This window comes from Corythoichthys intestinalis, chromosome 17 (assembly GCF_030265065.1).
Source record: "Corythoichthys intestinalis isolate RoL2023-P3 chromosome 17, ASM3026506v1, whole genome shotgun sequence".
Classification (NCBI taxonomy): Eukaryota; Metazoa; Chordata; class Actinopteri; order Syngnathiformes; family Syngnathidae; genus Corythoichthys; species Corythoichthys intestinalis.
In genome coordinates this window covers 33,737,608-33,752,595 of record NC_080411.1, presented here as the reverse complement: position 1 = coordinate 33,752,595, position 14,988 = coordinate 33,737,608, and the positions used below count along the sequence as shown (strand labels likewise).

At 39.2% G+C, this 14,988-nt stretch overlaps 1 protein-coding gene across 2 annotated transcripts; it reads right to left on the bottom strand.

Annotated features, from left to right (window-relative positions):
• Positions 1 to 2,220: 2,220 nt before the first annotated feature.
• LOC130905914 (zinc finger protein ZFP2-like) lies at positions 2,221 to 14,204 on the bottom strand. Of its 2 annotated transcripts, none has more exons than XM_057819703.1 (3): positions 13,915 to 14,204; positions 11,990 to 12,841; positions 2,221 to 6,504 (listed from the first exon to the last, which is right to left on the bottom strand). In XM_057819703.1, the coding sequence occupies exons 1-3, from the start codon at positions 13,919 to 13,921 to the stop codon at positions 5,507 to 5,509; spliced, it is 1,857 nt and encodes a 618-aa protein (XP_057675686.1). In that variant the 5' UTR covers positions 13,922 to 14,204; the 3' UTR covers positions 2,221 to 5,506. The 2 variants fall into 2 exon arrangements, with proteins under 2 accessions (XP_057675686.1, XP_057675687.1); XM_057819704.1 differs by having other exon boundaries at positions 12,242 to 12,841.
• Positions 14,205 to 14,988: the final 784 nt, after the last annotated feature.

Here is a 14,988-nt window from a genome sequence, read left to right as displayed (position 1 = left end):
GTTAATTATTGCTATTGATCCTGAAAATATACTGTAGGGGATTATCTCTGCTTTTGGTGAGTTTCGTGCATCTAGTGTAAAATCTGAGACTTTTGTAGCCATTTTAGGTTGTATTATATAAAAAATAATCGGGATTTTTTTAAGGGAACGACTTTGAATTTTTTGATGCCGCTTCTCATGGAGACTCATGCATGGTTAAGGTAGGTGCCCGTTCTGGTTTAAGGTTAGTAGCAGCTTTGGAAGTTTTTGAAAATAGGCCCCCAATGAATCAGCCCCGTTTCCCGTGTCATGTCAATAGGTTATGAAGACTATGGATATGTATTCACCCCTTTTGCTGTGAAACCAATCAAAAAGTGCTAATGCAATCCATTACCCTCACAAGTCATATGTTTAGTTAAATGAAGTCCACCAGTGTTCAATTAGGTGTCACATGACAAACACCACTTTTCTGAGGCCTCAATGGGTTAAAACGGAACGTGGCAAGAAGCATCACATTTGGAGAACCAGGAGCTCTTAAAACAAGTACATAGCTATAGAGAAACACAAGTCAGGACTGGATTATTAAAAAAATTATATATCCAGATCTTTGATGATCCCCCGGAGCACCACCAAATCCATAATAGTCAAATATAAACAACAAGGGACCACAACAAACCTGCCAAGACATGGTCGACCACCAGAACCCACAGACCAAAGGCTATCCTGAAGGAACCCTGAAGTTTTACAGCAAACCGGGTGTCTCTCCACAGAGCCACACGAAGCTGTACACTCCACAAAGCTGGGCTTTATGAAAGAGTGGCCAGAAAAAAACTTTACTTAGTGTAAAAATTAAGATGATACGTTTTGAGTTTGCCATTTATGTAGCTGACCCACTAAATGTATGGCGGAAGGTGATGTGAAATGCCATGTGTGGTGAAAAGCCAACACATTCCATCACCCCAAGGCTACCCCACTGTAAAACATGGTGGTGTTATAATGGCCTAGTCAAAGCTCCGACCTCAATCCAATTGAAAATCTCTGGTTTATTTAAAAAATCTTCAAATGGTATTACCTCACTTCTTTGGATCAGATGGGAACAATAAACAAATAAAAAAATAAAATAAAAAGATCTCTGGTTTGACTTGAAGACCACCGTTCATAAGTGGAAATCATCCAACTTGGCAGAACTGGAGAGGTTTGTCATGAGGAATTCGAAAAAATCCCACTGGCAAGATAATCAGAAGAGACATAGCGCTGCAATTGCTGCATAAAAAAAAATATATTTAACATCTTCAAATTTGTTGGAGTGTTCTGTACACATGATGCAAATACTCAAACAATATTTTTTAATTCCAGCCTTTGAGGTATTAAAACATGAATACTTTTGCAAGGCGCTGTATATACAGTATATGGTGATATGTTTTGTTGAAAAGGTTTTCAACCAATGCTAACTTTAATAATCTTTATTCAATTTTCAAAAAGCTACCAATTGCTGGAAGGATACAAAACGTAAGAAAAAGGAAGTTGAGATTTGTTTGCTGTATGATATGACAATATCATTGTTAAACAAATGAAAGTTGAGGGATTTCAAGTTGGTGTCTCTTGTATCCTTTGATTTGTTTTCTTTTTTTTTTTTGATAGCAGCCCGCGGGAAAACTTTGAACACCCCTTGCTGGCAAACGTACTCCAAAAAGTGACCAACAGACGAACCTTGTGTGAGTGTCAGTTCTCCACCACCTAAGAGCATGTTGAGGAGTTGACCACCCAAAAATCGAAATGCACTTGTGAGATTGACACACATTATTATGATACGATATTACAGTTTTTCTCAGAAACTTTGGTATATTTCTCACATCAGAATTCAAATTCCCTCAATGTTCATAACATTGTGTCACTTGTGTACATCAAAAAAGCAATTTCCGGCTTCTTTGAACAACTTGTAAATTCGTAGGTACAGCCATGCAAAGAGTCTGTACAATTCTCTGATGTTTCCTACATTATCTGTCTCCAGGGATGCCGTATAGGGGTGAAAAATATGATTTCTAAAGTCACATGCCCTGATGGGGCCCACAAAGAAAATTTGAACATTAGGTTTTCGTTTGCAAAATTAAATATTAGTCATCATAATTTTAATAGGAATAAAACGATGGGTTTCTTTTTCTTGTTTTGTTTTTGACAAAAAGTAAACACCCAGAGAGCATACAGTGCCCTCCATAATTATTAGCACCCCTGGTTAAGATGTGTTTTTTAGCTTCTAATATTTTTTTTTATTCAAATAATATGGGACCTTAATGGAAAAAAAAGAGAAAAATCCACCCTTCAATACAAGTGCATACGGTTCCAGGCTTCAACTGGGACCGTGTGCTTTGGTCAGATGAGACCAAGATTGAGCTTTTTGGAATCAAACACTCTAAGTGGGTCTGGTGTGCCACGAAAGATGCGCATGCTGAAAAGCACCTCATACCCACTGTGAAGTATGGGGGTTGGTCAGTGATGCTGTGGGGCTGTTTCGCTTCCAAAGGCCCTGGGAACCTTGTTAGGGTGCATGGCATCATGAATGCTTTGAAATACCAGGACATTTTAAATCAAAATCTGTTGCCCTCTGCCCGAAAGCTGAAGCTGTGTCGTTACTGGGTCTTTCAGCAAGACAATGACCCTAAACATATGGCCAAATCTACACAGAACTGGTTCACCGGACACAAAATCAAGCTCCTCTCTTGGCCATCTCAGTCCCCAGACCTTGTTTTGTTGGCAAAAGGGGGTTGTATAAAGTATTAACACCAGGGGTGCTAATAATTGTGACACACATTATTTGATGTCAAAAAATTATTTCTTTATGTGGGATTTTTCCCCACTGAATAAATGCACTTGTATTGAAGGTTGGATTTTTCTCTTTTTTTCCATTAAGGTCCCATATTATTTGAATAATAATAAAAATATATTATAAGCTAAAAAACACATCTTAACCAGGGGCGCCAATAATTATAGAGGGCACTGTATGTATTGCCAGCCAAAACCCCTGTATTTTCATTAAATGGTTTGGTTCGCCCTTCCTTCGATCAGACTGGGAGCAGCGGTCCACATTTACACCAGTCAATGACTCGGAGTGTGCGGTACTTCAGAAATGTTTTCAAAACAAAAATTGTGTTATCAAAAGAGGAAAGAAAAGAAAGCAAAACAGGAGGGGGTAGAAAAGTCCAACAGGATGTAACAAAGTACTTCACAAAGGAAGGTTGGTGTCTTGTGTCAGTGTAGTCCAGAAAATTAACCTGTTATCTTAGCCCACTCCAGCCCCATCTGGCACCTAGCGATGTCTATTACAAAGCTCCGAAGCAAAGTCCCAGCTCACTCCGTAAGAAATACGGGATTTTCCTGGCCTCAATGAGAAACATTCACCTATTCAAAAACATGAATTCCAAATAATGACGGCTTTTTTGGTATCCTCCAGATGTTGAAAGTTGGTGTGGAAATTTTCTTTTTTTAAAATCGGCTTGAATCCAGTTTGTCAAAAATTCATTGAATTTAGTTTGTCATCAATTGAATTTAGTTTGTTAACAATGGACCTCGCTTCGGAGCTGTAGCCTATAATGGAGATCGCGAGTTTCCAGATGGGGCCAAGCCTACTCCATAATGAAATACTGTAATTGTTTGCTAGCTAGTGTTTTGCTCCACTTTTAGCTTACATTTAATCAGTACAGCAGGCAAACCCTTAGCAAGCTCTTCATACTAAAACAATTGTCCTCTTTTGGTCTCCTGAATGCAGTTTGTAAGATGCAGTTGCAAAGTTTTTTTTGGAGAAGTGTGCATCGACTTAACGTATATTTTGCACACTCCCTCTAACGGTTGCAGGTGGCGAGAGAGCTTTCAGTAAGCTAAAACTCATAAAGAACTGTTTGAGGTCCACTTTGTGTCAGGACAGGCATTCTAGTCTTGCCATGTTGTCCAGTGAAAGTCAGTTGGCTAGGGAAGCTAGACTTTAACGATTTGATCAGTGACTTTCCAAGCAAGAAAGCTCGGCGCTGGGCTCTTGGTAAGTAAGGCTAAGCACGGGACCATGGATCATGCAGTGACAGCTGTTAAATGTATGGCTACATTAGATCAATACACTTGGTACAGTTTGTATACAAGGTCAAAAAATCTGCTGCTCGCTTTGTTTGTTATATCTTTCTAAAGATGATGTTATTTTAATTGTGGTTAATGTATACTGTAGTATAGTTAAAACAAAACATTCATTCTAAGTCATTCATTTTGGTATTTGCTTTGAGAATATTTCTAATAAAAATATATTTAGATTGTAAAAGATGGCCTTCAATACATTTCTTATAGATGAAATCAGTCTATTCATTATTGCTCTATACGTTGTATGTTTACATACATATTTTCATCTTCATTTAATGAATAAAATGCACAAATTAGTGTGTAAAGATTCACCAGAATGCAGGAAATTACATAGTTGATACTCTAAATGTGTGTGTGTCCCGGCACTGGTGGTGGGGCCCAAAGTGATATCTTTTCATGGGGCCCAAAATCCCTGGCAGCGCCTGTCTGTCGCTTATGTCAAATTGCTCAAAATGTATTATCACGGGTCTTTACTGAACAGTCTCACCCACGACATTTAGGCTTTAGTTCACTGCATAAGTCTTTATATGCAAAATGGCTGAACATGTTGTCATAATATCTCAAGCATTGTTCTTGAAATTTTCATTACTATTTTCAAAGTCTGTCCTGAAGTGTATGGCACAACACAACCTTACAATGTTTGACAATGGAAGGACAAAAATTTGGACAGTGTCAACAGCCAAAGAGAAAATAAGGTACAAGGCGGAGGACTTAGGAGGTGCGGCAGAGGAGGAAGATGACATACAGTATGCATATTCCTGATGAGATAAGAGCAACACTTGTAGACCATATTTTAAATCATGGCCTTATAATGGCTCAAGCTGGTAGAAGAGTGCAGCCAAATGTAAGGAGAACAATTCCAATCACAATTCTATTTTTTTATTGTTTCTTCGTGTTGCATAGTGCTGTCATTTTCATTTCTGTATCTCAAAAACGTGATCTGTCAACAGATGCTATAAACAGTAAAAATGATAAATAAATCTTGTCCATTCTGTTGCAATCAATCTACGACCCCACACACAGTAAGGCGTACCTTGTAATTGGCAATAATTGTCATCAAAACTTGAGCCATCTTTTGCATCAGAGCATCTCTCTACAGTTATATTGACAACAAGACTAAGCAATTTGACTGCCTTGTTCGAACCAATGACACAAGGACTATCATTCTGATAGCCCCGACATGTTCACTGACACAGAAATTTAATTTTGAGAGATGGATTAAGGATTTTGAGCCAAGAACTGGATTTTGCAGGTAATCCATGGTGTTTTGCTACATATACTAATTGTTTTGAGAAATGCACAAATTGTTATGCAAATTGAGATGATTTGAGAACTGTACCAAAATTCCTGAGAAAAACTGTCAGACAATATATTAAAAAAAAAAAAATAGGATCCCTTTCCAAAATCTTCAGTGTTCAGTGCTTTCCATACCAAGACACACGTGTCTCTTGACCTGATACTTCCAAACGAAGCTTTGACTACAAACTGAGCAGGAGAAAGGTCTCTCACCAGTGTGGGTTCTCATGTGACCATCTAAGCCCACCTTCTGAGTGAATCTTTGGCCACAATCTGAACAGATGAAAGGTTTCTCACCAGTGTGGCTTTTCATGTGACTCATTAACTGTGCCTTCTGAGTGAACGTTTGACCGCAAACTGAGCAGGAGAAAGGTTTGTCGCCAGTGTGGATTCTCAGGTGCATCCTCAAATTCTGCTTTACAGAGAACTTCTGGCCACAAACGATACAGGAGAAAGGTTTCTCACCAGTGTGGATTCTTGTGTGAGTGTTTAAATTTCCTCTCTGAGTGAATCCTTGGCCACATTCTGAGCAGGAGAAAGGTTTTTTTCCATTGTGTACTCTCATGTGTTTCGTCACATCTCCCTTTTGAGTGAAACTTTTCCCACACACTGGGCAGGAGTATGGTTTCTCACCAGTGTGGAGCTGCAGATGCCTTTTCAAATGACCCTTTTGGACAAAATCTTTCCCACACTGACAGCATTTCCAGCGTTTGTTTTCACTCTGACCCATCTTATTACCTCCATCATCATCTGTGGAAGGCAAGTGTGGTGTAGCGTCGTCGCTATCTGACAGCGGTGCTATGAGGCCATCTGCGTACGATCCTTCAGTCAAGCTACCGCTGGGAGGCTCCGGCCCTCCACTGCACTCACTCGGACCTTCATCTTCACTCACGGGCTCACCAATGGACTCAGTGATATCCTCTTCTTCCTTTTTGATGCATAAGATTTGCAGATGCTCCTCGGTGTCAGACTTCCAAACTTTGATGAAACGTTCTTCCTCTTTCATGTGTACCATCACCTCCTCCTCCTTTGTGACATATGGCGACTCCTCTCCCTCCATTTTGATGAGAGGGGACTCGTGCCACTCAGGATGATGCGCTTGGCTGTTGTCTGCAAGACACAAGACCACAACAAAACTTGAGCCAAATCTCATTTGTTAATTTGCAACCTTGACGTTGACGTCATTTACTGTTGTAGATATTACATATTTAACAGCTCATCTGCCCCCCCCCCCCCAAAAAAAAAAAAAAGAATTGTGCTCGACAACAACTTGAAAATGCTACTTCAGGAGAAATTGCAAGGGGATGCTATTTTTGAAGAGTGGGGAGGGGGCATTTCAGGTCACTTTCTTGTTAACTCATTGACTGCCATTAACGGTGTTCTGTCAAAATTTTCTCCCTTTATAAAATTTTGCTCCCAAAGCTTTCGTGGCGCTGAAAAACCCCTCTTTTACATTCAATTGGACTCTCAATGTTATCCAAAGTGCTAACTAAACTAGATACATCATAAACATACATGTGCAACACGAAAATGGCGTAAATTAATACTTAACGACGCGGCAAAGTTGTTAACAGTGAGAGCGCGGAGTGCAGTTACTGTGTGCAGCTAACATGGTAGGATGTGTCTGAGAACTTTTGTACATGTCTTTACATGATCAAACTTAAATAAATATTCCTTTCTTTAAAGAAAGTTTGTTGTGTTTACTTTGGAATCGCCGCATTCGCCGCCATTTTTAACGTTACGCGCATGCGCAAAACCCGCAAGGTAGCAATTTTTGATGGGTTGCAAATTTTGTCAGAACACCGGTGCTAGACGCCCAGACCATTTAGACTGGGTGGGGTGAATGAACATTAATTCTGGAAAATGTCGTCAGATGTACTTTGACAGCGATTCTTTATGGTAAACATGTATTTTTTACATTTAATCACGAATAATTATCGAGCTAATTATGTATTACTGTGTTTATTGAAATGAAATAGTTTTCACCTTTTGTAAGCACTACATCTCCCACGATGCTGATCAGCAAAACGGCAGCGACTCCACTGCAATATGTCTCCCACTGTTGATTTTTTTTTTCTGGTTTCGTATCAAAATATAGATTCAGTTGTTAAAGGGAAACATCTTATCCTGATCTGGAGGTTGTCGTTTGACCTTTATTCTGGATGTAATCGAGCTTGAGATTGCCTTGGCACACTGCAATCCTGCTGTCCTTTTTGTTGTTGTGGAAATTCATCCACGGAGATTGATTAAAAAACAGGGAAAAGACAAATTGTATTTGCTCGACAAGTGAGTCCAAAATAAACTCACCTGAAATGTCTGCTTGCTCGGCGATGTATTGATCCCTGGCGCCTTGTTTGTTCTCTTCGTTTGGGGTTAAAAGAGGCTAGGCTAAGATAAATCGGTCGCGAAGCTGCAACGACCACCGAAACGACTCTCAGCACACCCAAAATTGAAGAACTTTTGCCATGTGCTAAGTTTACACCACCTTTGATGGATGACGTCATGTGAGAGATTTTTGAAAGTACCAAATTGCCTCCAACAAAGGACTGGTCCAGGTGCAACGGCGATTGTTGATAACGTCACATGGAACGCGTCATCCCTGGGCATTGTGTTGTCTATCATATTATTCTAATAAGAAGACGAAGCGTTGTAATCACGCTGACTTTTAATGAACTCTTTCGGTTTCTCACTTGCCAGTCGCGCTGTAGACTGAACTTCTGTCAACAAAACATGACGTCACTCTGCGTGTCATCACATTGCATGCTGGGTAATGTAGTTGTACTCCTTACACCAGGCGGCATCAGGATCTTGAACGTTCATTTGGGAAAATTATTTTATATGATAATAAAACATTTTATTGCTTAATTTAGCGTCAACCTGCTTATATTGTTGTCTAAATTCTAACTTCACAAATTTACCCTCTTTTTCACGTTTTCAAAAGGATACTCTTACGCAAGCCTGTTAAATAAATCTGTTAAAGAAAAGCGATTTAAAAAAAAAACATTTTGAGACTTAAATGTTGTCTGTGTACTGATTTTTTCCTCCTCTTTTGTAATTATGCTTTAGTGCATATGTACCCCCCAAAATTTTTATTCTATTTCAATGTATTTCATCTTGTTTTTGTAATTGTATGTTTGTGTAAAAAAATAATAATAAAAAAATCCCCTTGGGTTTTCGTAATCCAAAAATTTTTTAAATATATTTGCAATCATTAAACTTTCTGTATCAAAGGGACAATTTCATATTCACAAACATTAATTTCAACTCCAAAATTGGAGTTGCAATGTATTTTAAGTCTCTTCATATAATAAAAACAAATGCAAGTCTGTACTTGATGCTCATTCAGAACTTTTTCCATAAATAAGGATATTTCTATTCACCCACTTTGTTTCAGTACTGTAATGTCACATTGTAAATATTTGATTTAATATATTTATATTTAGTTATAGATTTTTGGTGTTTGTCTTGTAAACTGGTTGATCTGTAGTTTTTGTACAATTGTTCAGTTGAAAAATATTCCCACCTAGGTTTTCATACCATTTTTCTTGTACAATCATGTGAAAAACATAGGACACCCTATGGAAGCATATGTTTTCTAACATATTGGGTCATATGGATATTTAATATCAATTTTAACAATCTTGAAAGATTTAAGTAATTGAACTAAACAATCAAAACTGAAAAAAGATTTTTATAACTTTCTGGAAAATGTAATTTTAAATAAATTCAAATATCTGTTGAGGAATAAATTAGGACACCCCCACATTCAATCCCAATTAAAAATGGCTGAAATCACACACAGGGTTATCACATTAGGTGCACATGATTAGAACATCATTACCCAGTGTTTTGAAAGAGGCTTGCCTTAGTTAAACTTCACATTTGGTTTGATGGGCCCCTGACTATTGAAGTGAGAGAAAACACCATGGTGAGATCAAAGGAGCTGCCTGAGGCCTTCAGAAAGAAGATTGTAGACGCTTATGAGTCTGGATTTCAAAAGATCTCAAAATAAATATAAAATCCGCCATTCCACTGTCCGAAAAATAGTCTACAAGTGGAGGACATTCAAAACAACTGCCAACATGCTTAGGTCTGGCCGTCCAAGCAAGTTCACCCCAAGAGCAGACTGCAAGATCCTAAAAGAAGTGTCCAAAAACCCTAAAATGTCATCACGGGACCTACAGCAGGCTCTTGCTACTGTTGATTTGAAAGACATGCTTCTACAATCAGAAAGAGACTTTACAAGTTTAACCTTCATGGGAGGTGTGCAAGGAGGTAACCTTTGCTCTGCAAGAACATGAAGGCCAGACTGAAGTTTGCCAGAGTGAATGTAGACAAAGACCAGGACTTGTGGAATAATGTTCCTTGGACAGATGAATCTAAAATTGAATTATTTGGATACCAGAACAGAGGACATGTTTGGCGTAAACTCAATACAGCATTCCAGGAAAAGAACCTCATATAAACTGTGAAGCATGGAGGTGGAAGTGTTATGGTTTGGGGATGCTTCATTGCAGCAGGACCTGGCCAGCTCACCATCATAGAATCCACCAAGAATTCTATCATGTATCAGAGGGTGCTTGAGGAACGTGAGATCATCTGTGAAAAAATTCAAGCTGAAGCAAAACTGGACCCTGCAACATGACAATGACCCAAAACATACCAGTAAGTCCACCAAGGACTGGCTGAAAAGGAATAAATGGAGAGTCCCGGAATGGCCGAGTCAAAGCCCAGATCTTAATCCAATTGAGATGCTGTGGAGGTACTTGAAACGGGCTGTACATGCAAGAAACCCCTCAAACATCTCACAGCTGAAAATATTCTGTGTTGAGGAGTGGGGCAAACTTTCTTCAGACCGATGTCAAAGACTGGTAGATGGCTACAAAAAGCGTCTCACTGAAGTTATTTTAGCCAAAGCAGGTAACACTAGCTATTGGGTTTTAAGGTGTCCTAACTTTTTGCCCAGTTAGAAAATGCATTTTTGTTGATATATTTGGTTTGATGACTCACATTATGTTATTTTTTGTTGTTCACCTGCAATTAAATCACTTTCTTTTCAAGAAATAAAGAAAAACAAGATCAGACATTGATGTGTGGACATTTCTTAATAATGAACTGAATATTCAATGGGGTGTCCTAATTTTTTCACATCACTGTGTAGTACTGATAATCTTGCTGTTTTCATGTTCACATGAATTTTTTTATAACAATTTGTTAATTTACTACTGTTGTCACAATACTAACTTTTTCATCTCGATATCAATACCCTAAAAAATACTTGATACCATTATCAATACAAAATAAATTTAAAACATTTTTTATTTTTGATGAACTATTTCGGTGCCAATCACGTGGCTTGTTCTCCCCACTGTATATTCTATTATATATATCTTCTTTTATATATTTATTCTAACTTGAAAATTTTGGCCATCTTTACAAAAAAGAAAACTCACTAATGTCATAAGAGTCCACCAAAATATTTTCATGATTAGGGAAAAAAACCTTCAATTTAACATTAAAAAAGCTAGATGTTTTGGAAGAAAAATGTTTAATTATTAAGTTATTTTTATTTTTTTAAATGCTAAAAGTTGATTTACTTTTTTTTTTCAATTTAACCTGAAAATTTTGTATATATTTTGACAAGGAAATCGGGAAAAATGGCGATAAAGTCATAAAATTCCACCCAAAAATTCCCAATATAAGAAAAAAAAGTCTAAATTTTACATTAACTCGATGGCGGCCAATGACAGTGACGTCCAATCAATTTCGACTGGGAGGGGCGAATGAACAAACAAGTGGACATCCATCATCCTCTTAGAATGGCCGACAAGTGCTTCTTTTCTAACGGCTGTGTGCCTAGCTAGCAGGCATCTTGGCCAGGGTCACCAGTGGTTGAAAACTAGATGTTGAAAAGTACATATTGCGTAGCATCGGCACGTTATTTACTCCCAGATGATGTCATTTTAATTCTTTACCAATAATTGATATATTGTCACACCCCTAGTAGGAATTGAAGAAAGTCCACAAAATGGTCCTGCAAGCACAAACTGATGAAGGAGGACTGGAAAAAAGCATCACTGGTCAGCGTTTTTCACAGCAGCGCACTCGTGTCTCTCAACCTGATACTTCCAGGAAAAGCTTTGATCACAAACTGAGCAAAAGAAAGGTTGCTCGCCACTGTGTCTTCTCATGTGTGTTGCTAAATTGACCTTTTCAGAGAATGTTCGACCACAAACTGAGCAGGAAAAGGGTTTCTCACCGGTATGTGTTTTGGTGTGTCTTCTTAATTGCCACTTCAGAGTGAATCTTTGATGACAAATTGAGCAAGAAAGAGGTTTTTCGCCAGTGTGCATTCGCCTGTGTTTTTTTAAGTTTGACTTCTGAGTGAATGTTGCACCACAATCTATGCAGGAGAAAGGCTTCTCTCCAGTGTGAATTCGTGTGTGACATTTTAAGAATTCCTTGCGAGTGAATGTTTGACCGCAATATGAGCAGACAAACGGTTTCTCACCGGCGTGAGTTCTTGTGTGATTTTTTAAGTTTTGCCTCCAAGTGAATCTTTGGCCGCAAACTGAACAAGAGAAAGGTTTCTCACCAGTGTGTGTTCTCGAATGACTCTTCAAGGTGTGTTGATGAGTGAATCTTTCGCCGCAAACCGAACAGGAAAAAGGTTTCTCTCCAGTGTGTGTTCTCCCGTGACTTTTTAAGCTTCCCTTCTGAGTGAACCTTTGACCACAAACTGAGCAAGGGTAAGGTTTCTCACCAGTGTGTGTTCTCATGTGACGTATTAAGCCTCCGCTCTGAGAGAAATGTTTATCACAAACCGTGCAGGCAAAAGGTTTCTCACCAGTGTGGCTCCTCAGATGCCTTTTCAAACCAGATTTGCTACCATAGGTTTTCCCACACTGGGAGCATCTCCAGCGTTTGATGCCACTGTGATCTGTCTCATGACCTACAAACTGTTCATCATCATCATCATCAGTGTAAAACAGATGGGATTCGGCGTTGTCGCAATCTGACAATGGCGCTCTGAGGCCGTTGGCATGCGAGCCTTCGGTTGAGATGCCGCTGGGAGGCTCCGCACGTCTGCTAGCCTCACTAAGAGCTTCATATTCTCTCTTCAAGGGCTCACCGCTCGACTCGTTGATGTCTTTCTTCTTTGTAATGTACGAAAGCTCTTCTTTCTCCTTTTTGAGGAAAGAAGGTTGCTTCTGTGCATCGATGTGAGAGCTCCCAACATTGATGAGATCCTCCTCATGTTCCTCTTTGATGAGAGGGGGTTGCTGCTGCTCAGGACAGTGCACTTGGCTGACATCTTCGCTCTTTAAGGGGACACCAGTTGACCGGGTGATGGCCTCTTCCTGCTCCTCCTTTTTGATATGCAAGAACTCTTCCCCCTCCTCCTGTTTGACTTCTTGCCATTCAGGATGATACGCTTCGCTGACATCTGCAAAACACAAGAAGACAAACACATGTGGGTTAAACTTTTTTTTTTAATGCCTCTTATGAGAGTGTCATAGTGTCATAATCATGAAACGACAGCTGTTTTGAATATGAATGAATGCCTATGACAGATGGCATTAATGCTATTGATGGCGATAGACATCCAAAACATTTTGACTGGGAGGCATTTATGGAATGCCCAGTCAAATTTGATTGGACATCTACCGCCGCCGATGGCAGCCAATGAGTTAATACTTAAAATTAAATGAATACATTTTAAAAACCCAATATTGTCTACCCGATTCCAATCCTCTGGAAAAACATGACCAGGTCAGATTTGCAATCACATGATCAGATAGAGGAGAGCCGTACTTTTAATGCAATGTATCGCAATCTGTCACCACGTTGAGATATTGTCACACCGCTACTTTAAAGCGTGTTTTTAAACACCTCCTGCAACTATTTTAATGTTGCAGCTGTCGTATTTGAGCCGGTTTAACAGGTTTTCTAACAAATTTTGCAACCCATCAAAAATTGCTACCTTGCGGTTTTGCGCATGCGCGTAACGTTAAAAATGGCCGCGAATGCCACGATTCCAAAGTAAACACTACAAACTTTCTTTAAAGAAAGGAATATTTAACTTTGATCATGTAAAGACGTGTACAAAAGTTCTCAGACACATCCTACCATGTTAGCTGCACACAGCAACTGCACCCCGCGCTCTCACTGTTAATGACTTCGCCGTGTCGTTAAGTATTAATTTACGCCATTTTCGTGTTGCACATGTATGTTTATGATGTATCTAGTTTAGTTAGCACCTTTGGATAACATTGACAGTCCAACTGAATGTAAAAGAGAGCTTTTTCAGCGCCACAAAAGCTTTGGGAGCAAAATTTTATAAGGGAGCAAATTTTGACAACACCGGTTGAGTTGTGTTTCTTGACATAATGATAATACAGACTAGTCTATACATTTTGAACGTTGCGTCGTCATCCACAGTGATAAAGTTAAAAAAGAATCTGTGAAAAATAAAATAGGGATGTATTTGCTCAACAAGTAACTAAAAAGTTAACCCACCTGACATTTTGGCACGTTGCTTGCTCGGCGACGTGTTGATCCAAAAACACCTTGTTTGTTTACTTTGTTAACGGCTAAGCTAGGCTAGGCTAAGCTAGGTAAGCCGCGAAGCTTCATAATGCACCAAAATGATTCAAAGCGGGGCCGAAATTGGATCATCTTTTGTGACGTCCTAAGTGTTGACCACCTTTTGGTAGATGACTTCACGAAAGAGAAAAAAAGTCCCGAGTGGGTTACGAAAGGAACGGACACATGCGCTGTTTAAAAAAATAGACAAACTGAAGTGACGGTAAATGATGACGCCATCAAGAACGCGACGTCCTTCGTGGCTTCTTGCTCCATTTTCTGATCCTGTTTTGTCCCTGTTTTTTTTTGTTTTTATCTGGTCTTTGCCTTTTTGGCATGTTATTCTGCGACTTTATTATCATTTATTAATCAACTTATTCTCCGCGTTTTTTCGGCGCGCCGCACAGCCCGTACCGCTGCATCGATCGGCACCGTTCAGGTATCGACACGTCCGGAATTTTCGTGTGACTGTGGCTTTTTGTCAAACGGCCCAGAATTTTTTTCCGTTTTCACGTAAACGCCGATTTTCCGATTTTTAAAAAAAAAATTAAAACGCTACTTGTCCTACAATTTTTGACCAAATCACTTAATTTGGACATCAAAAATTCCGGGATGGTGAGGGGCATAAAGATTATGTACAGAATTTGGAAAAAAAATTACGGTTCCCAAGGAATTTGCCAAAAACTTTCCCATTCATTTTTAATGGGTAATGTCCCGTTCACTTTCAATGGGATTTCCAATAGAATCTACATTGCACTGTTGCCATTGACGGCCATGTATGTCAAATCTATTGATGCTAATGGACTTGAATTCTATCGACGCCTATGTAACTCAATGCCATTGACGCCCATGGACGTCCAAATTTTTTCCCATTCATTTTCAATTGGTAAAACAAAAAAATTCCCCAAATAAACAGGAAATGACCAGATATCAATAGGACGTGTCTCCCAAACTTCCCCGATTCCAATGACGCTTTTGAAGGGTGCTGCCATTGACGGCCATAGACGT

Bases quoted from the DNA above. Each gene is read 5' to 3' on its own strand.
- LOC130905914 (XM_057819703.1), bottom strand. The intron at 6,505-11,989 runs GTGAGAAACCTT...TGTGTCTTGCAG, and splicing joins TCATTCGAGAACACACACTG to ACAACAGCCAAGCGCATCAT.